General features: G+C 36.4%; 1 protein-coding gene across 1 annotated transcript in view; it reads right to left on the bottom strand.

The window, feature by feature from the left end:
* Positions 1–1015: 1015 nt before the first annotated feature.
* Positions 1016–15075, bottom strand: part of ZPLD1 (zona pellucida-like domain containing 1) — a 42690-nt gene continuing 28630 nt past the window's right edge. The window contains exons 6-10 of the mRNA XM_014530361.1: positions 14561–14641; positions 9347–9518; positions 8000–8108; positions 1919–1948; positions 1016–1512 (exon numbers count right to left, since the gene is read on the bottom strand). Of these exons, the coding sequence (XP_014385847.1) occupies positions 1337–1512; positions 1919–1948; positions 8000–8108; positions 9347–9518; positions 14561–14641 (568 nt within the window). The 3' untranslated portion in view covers positions 1016–1336. The remainder of the gene's footprint in view (positions 1513–1918; positions 1949–7999; positions 8109–9346; positions 9519–14560; positions 14642–15075) is intronic.

Here is a 15075-nt window from a genome sequence, read left to right on the forward strand (position 1 = left end):
TGCAGCTTATTATTAAAGAAAATACTGTTTATTTAATAGCAATTATAACACTCAAGAAGACACCTTTAAAATAAAGCCTCCTCCATGCTATTTGTTTTGTCAGCATCAGAAATTTGTAGGAAAGAACAATATTTTTGGAGACTCCAACAAATATATGCAAAATACATTTAACCCATTTTCTCTTTGTTCTAGGGGAGAAAATTAAAAAAAGACCTAGATCGTTAAAATCCCACACAAGAACATTATGCTTATATTTGGGGACAAGGTCCTCTTCCCACAAGTACAGCTTGCTTTTCCAAATAGTGGTCCTTGAGTTAAGAATAATCATTGCAGTTGTCTCACTGCTAGAAGCACAGCTGCTGGAGAAGAGCCAACACACGCTGACTTGGGGAAACTGTCACAGCCAAAGGAATAATGGTCTATGGTCACTGAGTATTGTTCAGAGGTTGAAAACTACTTTTACTGTTTGACCAGAAATGGATACTCCACAACATTCCTTCCCAACTAGGAAAAAAAGAGAGAAAAAAAGGTAAAGGGATTAAGCAAAGAAAAAACAAAAAACTCAGACACAGACAAGAGTATGGTGATTTCCAGTGGGAAAGAGGGTGGAGGAAGTAGAAAATGGTAAAGGGGGGATAAACTGTGATGGAAGGAGACTTGACTAGGGGTGGTGAACACACAATACAATATACAGATGATGCATTATAGAACTGTACACCTGAAACCTATTTAATTTTATTAATCAATGTCACCCCAATAAATTCAATAATTTTTTTTAAAAAAGATAACATTTCCCAAAAGTTTTTCTAGAAAATAATGTTGATTTGGGAAATCAGTCCAAAATATCTCAGGTGTCTAAATTGGCCAATCCAATGAAAGTATATCCCCAAGCTGAAATTATCTGGAATAAAACAAAAACAATTTTCATTTCAAGACTGTAAATCTAAATGCCATTGCATTGGGTTTTAATGCTTATGGGGCAAAATGTAAAAAAATTCCTTTCTTTTTCTTCTATTCCAATCTTTTATCTCTGTAACCAATAATCAAAAGAAAATTGAAATAAAATAAAATATGACTTATCCTGTAAGATATAAATCCTGAATATTATTTGCTTGTTGTCAGTATAATCATTGGTGCCATACAGATATGGCTGACCACATCCATAAGAGACAACAGCAATATTATCAAAATTCTTTCACTAGCATCACGCTGAAGAGCTACACTGTGAAATCTACCAAACCTACAAATATCAAGTGCTGGCTCACATTCATTTCAGATGGGACACTGACTGCGGTCTCACAGTGAGCCTTCTCTCCAGAGCAAGAACCTATTACAGTCAGTCAAAGACTGGGTTTCTTATGCCATTCAACACCAAACTATTGGGTGCCTTCTTGTGTAGAAGGGCCAGTGAGCACAGGAGTAGGGAAAAGCTCATGACGCCCAGAATGACCATTCCTGATATCAGTGCGCTGGTGACAGCATTCAGCTGGAAAGGAGGTGCATTTGGAGAACCTGTAAGTAGTAAGACAAACACAGTGGAAAGCCCAATGTTAGATTCATGTTATCATATCCCTATATATATGCAAAACATCTGCCATCAGTATCCTATAGAATAACAGCATGACACTAGATCAAGCAACAATCTATGTGACTATTTTTTAATTCAATAACCAAAGGATTATATTGTTTAGAAGCTTGGTAGCCACAGGGTAGCAAAAAAAGTAATAGGTCATCTATAAAATTCAATAAAAATTGACCAATAGGTCACATACGAATTCAGAAATCCTCAGTGAACTATTATTTAAAATATAACAAACATAATATATTTACTTGATTATGAATTTGCAACTGATCACCAAAAAAACTTTAAAATTAAAAAAATCATAATTTTAGTTTCAGTATATGTTAATTATCTTACCAAGCTGTGAATTGTTGGTTGGAGTCTCATCTGGAAGGGGAAAAAGAAAAAAATAGCAATATTATATCTCCAAATATTTATCTATGTTTATTATAATTCTATAATTACTTTTTATCAACATGTCTCCTCACCTTCACCCACAAGCTCCATGGGGAAGGCAATCAATAATAAAAATTCTCTTAAACCATTCTGCTTTCCAATTTTCCATTCCACATGTGAAAAATTTCATCATCTATCTGTTTCCCAAGCCCATACACTGCCATAAATATAATTGCAAAATATACTGTTCTGTATTCTTTTCTGCCAGCTTTGTTTCATCATTATCTCTTTAGTCATGTTAGTGGGGGCAGTAATTGTTAACAGTTATTACATTTTTTATAGCCCTATATCCTGCCATTTGTTATTCTCTTATAGAGAAATATTCATTATTTAGTGCTGCTCTATTTTAAGTGTTGCCAATTTGCCCATCGTAATCAGCAAAAACATCATTTTACGTTCCAAGAAGATAAATTCACACTTAATAACTAACTGAAAGGGAAACATGAAGTCTGAGCTTGAGTTGTAGGTTAATTTGCATCTAGGAAGCTGTTGATTTTTCACTTTTCCCTGGCAAACATAATAATAGATGCAATGAACACATTCACTTGGCTTCACTACCTGTTTAGTAATCATATAGCAATTAACCCTTGGAGCTTGTACAATGAGTGAACTTTGTATTTGTGGTTAAATATGTGGTTGTGTGTGCATCTGTAACTGTTTGTTACTTGAACCATAAAATGAGTGCAGTTGACAGATTTTGGAGTATAAATATTATGACACTTAATGTGTATGTAGTGCCATACAGTTTACAAAGTGCTGTTTGGGATTTTATCACATTTAATCCTCATAATAACCATATGGTTTAGATATGATTGCTACCCCCACTTTACAGATGAAGAAACTGCCATCTGTCACAGCCTCTTTGATAAAGTAAACATGTGTTTAAGTAAAAGCTCAGTTTCAGCATCCTTTTTCTAAAATAATATAAACTAGCCAAGTACGAAAAAATATTTTTAGTCAGAGATGAAAATCTCCAGCTTCAAAACTCTAGGATTAGCATTTGAAACCATTGATGGGAGAACCTGGTGAGATATTTATAAAATATCTGATGCCATTTCTTTTCAGACATGTGAGTCTTGGCAGAAATAATGGTTCCTCTGTCTGATCCCTGAGGAGCAATGCCCAAAATTAATGGAGCACACGTTCTCGGGAATCTTTAGAATGGCGCGGTGCATTGCTATAGGACAAAAAGAAAAACAGCTCCAATTTTCCTTATAAGGCACCCTTAGGAAAATCCTAGCCTCCAAGCAACACCATTTTATAGACACTTTCTTTTCATGGAAAGAGATGGGATGAAGGAACTGTGATCAATTCACCCAAAGGGTCCATGGACTCTTTCTTAAGGCAAACTGCCTCCCTGGAACATGGAGGAGAATATATAACACTCTAAAATTTTTTCTAACAGTTATTCTTTGTTTAAAAATCAAACTCGTTGGCTCTAAAACATGTTTCTTTAAAAAAATAGAAAGCTCCTTTCTCCTGTTATGTCCCAAATTAGGGAAAAGTACCCCAACTACTTTCTGCATCCTGAGGTTAATAAGAAAAGTCAGAATATCCTCTCCTCTCCCACACTATCTCCAACATTTCTATAAGAACAATATCTCAGTGTGCCGAGCCAGCTCAGCCAAGGGTTCACAAGCCTGAGTGAGGGTGGTGAAGGATGAAGAAATGACAGACAAAGAGAATAAGCTGGGTCTAGGTGGATCTTCCTGTGCCTGGCTGAGGCCACAGAGAGAGATCCAGAGGCAAGCTGAGCCTTTATTTTATAGCCAGAGGTAAACAAGGTAGTGGTCACCATAGTTACAATGTTCTTGTGAGTTTCACTTGTTTTGGCAGCACTTGCTGCACCTCCCACAGCCCATTAGCTTCCCAGATAAGATCTAGGGAGTGTCATAAGGTCAAGCCTAATTATGCTAAGAGGACTGTGCCCTCTAAGCTGGGATTTGTTTGTGGCTTTGCCAACAGGTCAGTCCAAGGCTTAACCCTATAGCAGCGCCCTACACCCAGGTGTCACCCACGGAGACTTGGCTGTGAACAAAATAACTCTGGAACACAAGGCCACATGAGCCATACCAGCTCCAGGTTCTAGGACTCTGAAACCGGAAGCATCCTATGTTTGGCAGATGGCTGAAATCAAAGCATGTAATACTTGAACAGTGTATGGAATTGTATTTGATAGTGGATAAATGTAGAGAAAATAATTTGATCTGGTTGCTGTTTCTGATGCCCAGCAATATTAGTATCATTGCAATTTTTTAAAAAAAGAAATCAAAGCACCATTGAGCCCAGAAAGGGGAGGTATTCATTTTCTAGAAAATTTTTGTCACCACACACTCCTGTGTATTTTTTTAAAATTATTTTTCTATATTTTTGTTAATCCTCACCCAAGGATATTTTTCCATTGATTGTTAGAGAGAGTGGAAGAGAAGGGGAGAGACAGAGAGAGAGAAACATGACGTGAGAGAGACACATCAATTAGTTGCCTCCCCCACACGCCCAGACCACCCTCAGTCTCCGGGCTGGTGCTCTATCCACTGAGCAAAACAGGCTAGGGCCACACTCCTGTTTTTTGTTTGTTTGTTTGTTTTCATGTCCTCTTGTTCTTAACATAGACATATATGCCAAAATATACCTTCTGGAATTAGATCATATTAGAATACTAAACTTGATGGGTTCTTCAAAAACACAACGTTAGCTGAGGACCAATAGAAGAAAAGTGGTCACAGCAATGCCACAGCTGTTCCAAAGCCACAAGTGGCAGATAAATTATCATTCTCCGCTTTTCTTTCATATAAGTAGTTGAAATAAATGGGGAAAAAAGAACATTCGTACAAAGATATATGCAAAATGAATAGTTTTCTTTCTTAGAGCAAGCTATTTTTTAACATATTTTTATTGATTTCAGAGAGGAAGAGAGAAGGAGAGAGAGAGGTAGAAACATCGATAAGAAAGGCACATCAATCAGCTGCCTGCTGCACACCCTCTACTGGGGATCTAGTCTGCAACCTGGACATGTGCCCTGACTGGGAATTGAATCTGGGACCTCTTGGTCCATGGGACGATGCTCAGTCCACTGAGCTACACCAACTGGGCACAAGTTATTTTTTAAAAATTTTTCAATTACCTATGTAGTAAAATGAACCACATATTTCAAGTTCAGAGCCTTCAAACTTCTTACTTTCCACCCTGTTATGTTTGTTCATAGTCTATCTCTACCTTTGAACTCTGAGGTCACTGAGAGCAAAGACGGTGGCCTGTTCTCTATTATATTCCAAATTCCTACCAGAGTGCCTATCCCTTATAGGGGCTAAATAAATTCACTTAGGTGAATTATTAACTACCCAAAATACTCAGTGAGAGTAGTTGAACAAGAGTTTGTCTTGGACTTCTCCATTGGAATTTATGTAAATAAACTATTTGTCACTATTGTTTTTCAGTGATGATACGTTTAAATTTCCAGAATTGTACCACATGATAAGCATTTTCCTACCAAATAGTTTTAGTATTTGGGAACTTAAAAGAATAACACTTTAGGAATTTTGTGGGTATTTGAATTTTGAGGATGTAAATATTTTCCTAAATCAACTAACAAAATGATTTAACAAGGTTGGGTAAAAATAACCAGAAAGGATTTGATCTCATTAAAACACAAAAACAAAACAAAAAAGTTCTGAGGTTTATCATCTTATTAAACTTGACCTAAGCCAAATGTCTAGGGGAAAGGAGTGGTTCAATGAGTAAAAAAAGCAAAAGCAAAACTTGCAAGTATCAGAGAGGTTTGACCAGAGCAAATCAAGCCTGAAATTGGACTTCTCTCTATAAAATCGGCCATAGGATCTGGAGAGATAAATTCTAGCTGACCTACGGTAAAAATAGAGTGAAACTAAGGAAGGAAGGTTGCCTTGGTCATTAAGCAGGACATTAAGTTTATATTGGATTTGCCTGAGGATAGATACAGCTTGATTTCCTGAATTCTTGGTTTACGTGGAATTTAAAATATTATTTAGTAACTAATTACATTATTTAGGAAACATTGTTATATATGGTCCTCTACACAGTGAGACCACCATGATCACCAAAAAATAAGAAACATCCTATTGCCATTTATCTAACTTATGAAAAATAAATCCACGGAGAGTGAGAGAGGAGGGAAGCGGATCTGTAATGTTTTAACATAATCCTTTGGGAGCTTTGCCAGTGGAGAGCTCAAGGTGACTAAGAGACAACCTCAGTGTGTTGGGAATAAATATCACCCATGAGGTAAAAGCACGTTGAACTTAGAAAGGAAGAAAACCAGCATGGCATCAGTGGTGTTGTGATTAAAGGCATTCCTTCGTTGAGTTTTTAACATAGATATTTTGGATGACTAAACCTGCAAACCTGAATCGCTGGTTAGCTATTTAGAAACTTCTACTTGGTGATCTATAGAGATTTTGGTCTTTTTGAAAATTATCTTACACTAGCAAATTATTTGAAATGTGTAATATTTAAATTAAAAAAATAAATAAATTCAATTTGGTTCCAGTAAAAGGGAAGGCAAAGAGGTTAATAAGAGGAAAAGCCATCTACTCAACTTTCAAGGTTCTTTTCTTACAGCAAACTGACACTAGACACACTCTATAGAAATAAAAATATTTTTATTGTACCAACCCCAAAGCATTCCTAATCATTGGCAACAAGAGCTGAGTTTCCATGCAGTGTGATTATAGGTGTTATTTCAGACAGCTAAATAGAGATAAGATTTGGGCCTTTTATAAACCACCAACTAGTTCTTTTCAAACCATTCAAAACACATACCAACCCTCAGGAGTGTGGACTAAGTCTGAAATTTTATATTTAATAAATGTATGCATTATTTAAAAGGCCTATTAGCTTTTTTTTTAATGCTATGTCAATACAAACACAGGGGAATGAATAAAGCAATCGTGTGGATTTTTCAAGCCCAAACCACTTTTTGCTTAATTACCTACTTCAGGCAAAAAAAATTTTCACTGTGGGATGGAAGAAAAGGTAAAGATAATCTAATTGAAATACAGCAATAGACTTATGGCTAATATAAAATAGAGAAAAAATATAACCCAAATCAGAATTCTGCTTTTTAAGACAAATTTAGAACTATAGATTTAGAAAGAATCTTTAAGGCTACTTTTATTTAAAAAAACTTTATTTAAAAAATGAAGGAACATTTGCCCACAGAACTGAAATAAAATTCCCAAGTCACAAAGCTTGTTAGGACAAAAGATGGAACTACCCAGGTTTTTTTAATTAAAATTTAATTTGTTTTGTTTACACTGCATGTCTGTTTTATTCTGGATGTCTCTGGTTTCATGCTGATGTATTAATAGATTCATGAGTATGAAAGAGTACATTAGACGGGGTAATGTAACATTCAGAGTCCTGGGAGAAAAGAAAGGGTACTCAAACTGGGCAATTTAAGGAGAGTTTAGTAGGACTATTAATAAAAATGTAGGGAATTCACAAGAGAAAGTAAAGTTAATCGGGCAATGGGTGAAGGGGAGGGACCAGCTCTGAGACCAGCTCTGTGGAGAGAGTTGTCTGGCAGGAGCTGGGTGGACTTCACTCCCATTCTCTGACAGCGCCACCTATTGGCCAAGCCCAACCAGAAACTGGATGGCAAGGCTGCCTATAGGCCAGTCTTCAGGGGCAGAGGGCAGGGCGGGGAAAGTAGAGTGAATTGGGAAGGGCAAGTGAAACTGTCCAGGATGGTATACTTTCTGTGTGTGTGTGTGTGTGTGTGTGTGTGTGTGTGTGTGTAAAGGGAAATGTGATAAAGACAATCCTGCCCTTTATGTAAGTTGAGTAAACAGGAAACTACTGTGAAATTAAAGTTGTTGAGCAGTTTATCTTGTCTTACAGTTAATTAGCGCTCTTTAGGAACCACTTTGTGTTCTCCTTAGAAGCCAACTAACAAGCCATTTTGTAACCGACTATTACTACACACAAAAGGAGGGGCACTCTTACCGCTCCGCGTAATGATGGGCCCCGCAGAGAGGATGGCATTTCCAGAAGTGCTCTGGGGGCTCCAAGTGGTCCTCCTCCCTGCATCTCTCCTTTCTCTGTGGCTGCAACTCTGAGGAGTTAATGAAAACAAATGAAATTCCACACTGGCACAAAATTGTTTCTTTATGGCCATTTGGAAAGCAGATTCTTTTAGAAGAGATACCACATGCTTAATTTTATTCATTTACTTCTGTGCATTTATTTAATTACTTTACATATAACTGCTACAGTGTTTCTTCTCCTGGCGTGGCCACATTCCTTATTTCCTCCCGTTATAGCAGTGCATTGCCTCATTAATTTACACAGCTCAGTGGCTCCCCTGAAAAAAAGAGCTGTGTTTATCAAACTTTTCCTCTTTTATTTCTCTCAAGCCTTTAATAAATCTTTCCCTGAAATGTTGGTCAGCACAGAGCCCAGGTAATGTGGACTCTCCATTTAACCCTATCTGATATAGCTAGTTAGGACTAAACCAGTCTATAACGATAAAGAAATTCATGAATTTGAACATAAATGTAAACATACTAAAGTCATTTCATATTATAAAATGTGCCTGTATTTTTCTCAGGTTAATATTGACGTGACCCTAAGAAGGTCTGTCAGCAATATAATTTTTTTTATTCCCTAGTAAATGGATCTATATTTTATGTGATGGCTTTAAGCACTTCAGAGTCACACCTTTTATAGCTTTTCATTTTTAATCCAAGGGATTACTAGGCCAGCTGGCCCCAATCTCCCTTTCTAGTGCCAGTCCTGCCCGCTCCTCAGGTTTTCCATCATCTTCCACTCTGCTCCACAGCCTTACAGTAGTACTGGAGGTTCCCTGGCTATTCTGTTTAAGTGTCTGTGACTCTGACCATTCTTTGGCATGGAGGGTCTCTCGCAGTCTTGATTTTTTTTTCCTTTTGGGTTCATCCATCTTCTGGCACAGTTCAAGGTTCATCTCTTCCACCAACCCTCCCAATATCTTCTGCTTCATCTCTCTCACAATGATGGGCACTGCCTCTTACCACAGCCCATATCTACGTCTGCCTTGTGCCATAACATTTTTCTCTTGTTTCATTTCATCACTATTTCCTGCTCCTAAAGGATAAGCTCACTGAATTCAGAATTCATGCATCTCTATTCCCAGTACAATGCTTGGCATAAAGTTGGCGTTCAATAGATCTCCACTGGATGAACGAATAAATCCTATCACAAACAGTTTGACCTGATGCACAGCCACTCTCACTATAGAAATCAGTGAGCACTTGATAACCTTTCAGCTTAGATCAATTTGACAATTTAGACTAAAGTTGCTCAGAAACATACTGGCATAAGGAAGGGGCAGTCATCAGCTCTGCAGAGCTTGGTAACGCAGTGCAGGAAGACGGTGGACATTTTCTGATTCTTGTGTTTCACAAATCGGAACACTTCAAAGGAGAACCGGCCCTGCTGGCTTCTACCGTTTTCAATGACCGTGGTCTGTGGATCTTTGTCACAGCTGCATTTTAGGAAATGTGAAAACAGGATATTATTGGAAATCACCAGCCCACTCGGACTTGTAAATAAATCTCTGCAGTCTTAAAAGTACCCCACTACATTAAGAGCTAACAAAATTATGCCATGCTAGAGACATTTAATAAGAGAATAAGCTAGCTCAACAGATATGATAAGAATGACTTTGATCATAGAACATAAATAGATCAGTTCCTGATTATGACATTACTGTCACATTTTAGAGGTAATTTCACCTGGTAACAATTCAAAAAATATAACTATATATAGTGAAAAGTCTCCTCCCATCTTTGACCCTGTCCATACCAGTCACATCCAGGTACAAACCTGCCAGAGGTGATCCCACTTGCCTTGCGTCCTCCCAGGGAACGTACAAAGAGAAGCACAAGCAACATATCCTTATTGTTCCTTCCTTCTTGCACAAGCTATAGCACAATCTATATGTTTGGACCTTGCCTTTTTTAAAATGTAGCAATGTACCATAAGAAATCTTTCCATATCAATACTTAGTGAGCCTCCTCATTCTTTATCCACAGCTGTATAGTATTCCATTTGACAGAGTTTATTTAGTTACCTAATTGTGTATCCTTGAATATTTTGCTTTTTACAAACAGAGTAAATAATAGGTTGCCTTATAATGCAACATTTTGAACATGTGCAGGGTATCTATGCAATATATCTGTGAGATTAATTGATAGAGTTTGCTACATTGCCCTCTATAAATATTGTTATATTTTTATACTTCCTCAGTAATATATGAGAAAAATCCCTATTTTCCCCCAGAGCTACAGGAACAAAGCCTATGGAAAAATGTTTGGATTGTTCCCTATTTGATAGGAAGAATAAACTATTGCCATATAATTATTATTTACATTTTTCATATACATTAGAGCCACTTTGTGTTTCTTAATCTGAAAACTGCTTATGTCCTTTGCCCAAATTTCTATTCTTGGCCTTTCCATCCTGATTCCTACAAGTTCTTTAAACGTTTGGAAGAGGGCATCCTTGTTTGTTACATAAGTTCCATATTGTTTTACTTTGTTGTTTGGCTTTGGACATTCCTCACAGTGTGTGTGTGTGTGTGTGTGTGTGTCTGCATGTGTGTACACATACACACTTTTATTTTTATGTTATATTTTCAATATTTCTTTTATGGTGTCTAATTTTTGGGCTGAAGACAGATTTTCCATATTCCAAAGTTTTAAATATATTTCTATGTTAATATATTTTTCTACCACTTTTAAAGGTGTAGTTTTTATACTTAAGTTAATAATCTGTTTAAAGTTTATTATGGTGTATTGAGTGAAGTATAGATCTAGTGCTATATTTTCTCATGGTTATCCATTATCCAGCTCTATTTTAAAAATCTCTGTTTATCCCACTGCTTTGTGATATCACAGCCTACCATATAGTAAATTCCCACATTTTGGATATATTTCTCAGCTTACTTTTCCAAAATTTTTGTCATCTATGTGTCTAGTCTTGCATAGTATCACATTTATTGAATAATTTTAGAGATTTTATTAAATATAATTTCTGGTAGGGCTATACCTTTCTTATTTCCATGTTTTTTGTTGTTGTTTTTATGGAGTTGTACTTTATCACTTTTTTCTTGATTTGAGTACCTTGTACTTCTCTATTTTATGTTTTTTAAAAGAACTTTCTGTTTTCTGATATTGTTTTAAATTGCTAGCTATCAATTTATAGCTTATTTATTATGCCACTTAATTTCCTATATCCTTACTTAATTATTGGCCACCAGAACTAAGTTTCCTGAGAGAGAGTAATTAGTCTTTCACTTTTATTATATTTCTGACTATGTCTTTTTATAGTTCCTCTAGTTTCCATTTTGTGAAAGCTTCAATATTATCCAATGCACCCTTTCACTATGTTGGTATAAGTTTCTTTTAATTTAGGAGAGTATTCTTGGGCTATATATTTTTACTCTATTAGTTTGGTTTCTTTGGGGGGTTCCAATTACATATATTATACATGAATTTAGTTCCTTTTGCTATCTTTTATTTCTATTGTTTCTACTCTAACCTTTTTATCATCTCCTTCACATGTGTTTCTTTGTAATTGCATTTGCTATTTTTATCTTCCCTGTCCCACACTGTGCTGTCTGCTGTGTCTATTCTCCTTTGCACACCTTCTAATTATGTCCTCCATTTGCAATAGATTTGTTTTTTCTATTTCATCTAAAATTCTCCCAATTCTCTTTTCATATTTTCATGGCCTTACATTTTACTGTCCTTTCTGACCTGAGTTCTTTTGACTGTATCTTCATAACTATAATTACTTCTTAAATTGTAAAACAAAATTATTGTTAGTCTGTTTAATTACAAATCTATCTGTTTCATGGCAACGTTTATTATTATTATCATTATTATTATTACTACTGGTAGCCCGGTGCACGAAATTTGTACTGTGTCCCTCAGTCTGGCCTGCACCCTCTCTAATCTGGGACCACTCTGGGGATGTCCAACTGCCGGTTTAGGCCCAATCTCTGTGGAATCGGGCCTAAACCGGCAGTCGGACATCTCTCTCGCAATTCGGGACCGCTGGTTTCTAACCGCTCACTTGCCTGCTTGCCTGAACACTAACCACTCCGCATGCTGGTCTGCTTGCCCCCAACTTCCCCCCCTGAGGGCCTGATCACCCCCAACTGCCCTCCCCTGCCGGCCTCATGGCCCCCAACTGCCCTCCCCTGCCGGCTAGTTCACTCCCAACTGCCCCCCTGCCAGCCTGATCGCTGCTTACCCCCAACTGCCCTCCCCTCCTGGCCTGATCGCCCCTAACCACCTCTGCCTCGGCCTGCCACCATGGCTTTGTCCTATAGGACATCTGGAAGGTCTCCTGTTCTAATTAGCACATTACCCTTTTATTAGTATAGATTTTAATCATCACCCAGGATATGTTGAGAGAAAAAGAAAGAAAGAGAGAGAGAAACATCAATGTGAGAAACATTGATTGGTTGCCTCCAGTACGAAACTGGACTGGGGATCAAATCCACAACCTTTTGGTGTACGGGATGACACTCCAACCAATTGAGCTACCCAACCAGTACATGGCAATATTTTTCCTAATGAGTTTAATTCATCTTTAACAATTTTTTCTGACATTTTTCACATTTCTCTTGTAGTATATAGGAACATTGTCAGAAATGCCTTCATTTATTGACCATTCATATCTGAAAGAGTTGGATTTCCCCAGACCTGTTTGTTTGTTTTGTTTTGTTTTTACCCTGGGGACTCATAGGGCAATGTAGAATATTAATGACTTTCCTCAATGGTTTCCCCAATTCATGGGCCATCCTCCTGTTTTACAATGACAGGAAAATATTTTTTAATAATGTAATTGCGCAGTTGAATTTTCTCTGCCTTTCTAAATTTATATTCATGAGGGTATCAGCCCTGTGTTTCTCAGGTTTATTCATGAGCACATCCCATCATTTTATTTTAATCTTAACTGCTTTTATTAACACTAACACATTTTGGACTTTCAATGGGTTTTCTTTCCTCCGAGTTTTATTGAAAATGGCATTTTGGAGACTTCTTTTAGTTATGCATTTCACTCTTCTTAGTTTCCAACAAGAAAACTAAAAAGATTGAGAACTAAGCTGAAGCCATGGTCATACCAGATAGAAGTCTGATAATTGTATTCCACATTGGCAATTTGTGATTATTATAGACATTTTGGCAAAAGAAAAATGTCAAAACAAAATTATCCACAATTTCACCATGCATTAGTAATCTCTGTGGACAATTTTATGTATTTCCTCACAGTCATTTCTATCATTTATAACATAAATGAGATTAATTGTATATATAATTAGATATGATTCTTTCACTCTTTATTTAATACATTTAAATTTTAAGAACTCTATATTTCAAGTATAGAAGCATTGAGAAGACAGAAAGGGAAAAAGTAAAATATAACCAACCTTTTTTTTCTATTTTATAAATAATTACATGATTGCAGTGCCTGGGTGAGCTCTCAATTTACTGGTTCTCCATAATTCACCTAGCCATTTCCTCATTGCTGAACATCCAGTTTGTTCCCATGTTTTCTATTTTAAATAGCACTGATAGACCAGGAAATTATCAATATTTTAGAATATGCTTCCCAATTTGGAAAAAATAGATCCAAAGAACATGAAATCTTTTAAGGCTTTTGATAAATTTTCTCAAAAATATTGCCCAAATTAACACTTCCAGCAATACAATATGAGTATCAGTTTGACCATGACCTCTGAATATCATCTTCACCTTGATTAGCCAATAAACAGATTCTTTTGGTTTCTCATCATATTACTCCCATCATGTGTCAATAAGCAGCAGTGATCTGAGCCAACTGAATTTTATAAGGATGATTAGAAGCCATTGCTTGACTCTCAAGTCTGTTCTGCTATCAGATAAAAATGCTGAAAGGGAACTGAGATGATTGAATGTTTTTATGATCAATGTCCCCTTTCCCCAAATTTAGATTACATTCACTCTATCACTGTCTATTGGGGAATGAAGTTGAAGTTACTGACTCTAATAAAAAAGGAGTAGGAGGCTATTTTATACTTTCATATTAAATACTGATAGATGGAGAAAAGCATTTTGGGGTCTAAATTATCTAGAGCATTACTTTAACTTTACTCTCCTTTTGACTTGTGATGAGTTAGTCTAGCTGTGAATAAATAGTACCTTCCCACTGCTTTTCTCTTATTGACAATAGTAGCCTAGCCTTGCTTTTGCTAAGACAGTGAAATATTCCCATATATCCTAAACATGAATAAAACATCTTTGATGAACCTAACTTACTTGCAACTCTCATTCAACAATAGCCTTATCAGCATTTCTTGTTGAAAACTGGTCTCAACTTTTATACTTACAGCTTTATAAGGACTAAAAGTTCAAAATGTAAAACTATATTTAAAAACTATAAAAGTACCCGATAATTTTTATCAATGGCTTGTATTTTCCAATTTAATTATCTACAATTTAGTTTTTGCTATCAATGCAGGACTTAAACACCTACCTAAGGAAGAGATCATACCGAATATCATCATTTGGGTTCCCTGATGGGGTTGTGTAGCAATAATCCATTAAGACATTCCATCTGCAGGAAGAGGCAAACATAATCTAGAATCACAACTCCTTTTGGGTATTAGTTACTAATCTAGGGCAAGTAAATATTGACAACTGTCTTACTCCATGAAACATAGTTTTTTTATTAGTTATTTGCAGAAGATTCTTATTGATTAAGACATTCTCCTAAACTCAAAGGTGTTTTAAAATCTGTAATAAGTTGCCATCCTACATCAAATGGATGTGTGTACAAGGCAACTGAATGGTCAAAGCCTGAGGAAACAAACCCAAAAGTGAGCTGTATAGATGCTTCTAAATTCACTGTGAACAATGGTCATTTGTTTCTAGAAGTTACTGTCTCTAACAGATGACAAGAATATTATAATACCACATACAGCAAAGGAGTTTGGTGTGTAAATTACACACTCAACATTATGCCAGAATCAGTAGTGGTGGGAGTGGGAA

The sequence above is a fragment of the Myotis brandtii genome, unplaced genomic scaffold, assembly GCF_000412655.1.
Source record: "Myotis brandtii unplaced genomic scaffold, ASM41265v1 scaffold734, whole genome shotgun sequence".
Taxonomy (NCBI): domain Eukaryota; kingdom Metazoa; phylum Chordata; class Mammalia; order Chiroptera; family Vespertilionidae; genus Myotis; species Myotis brandtii.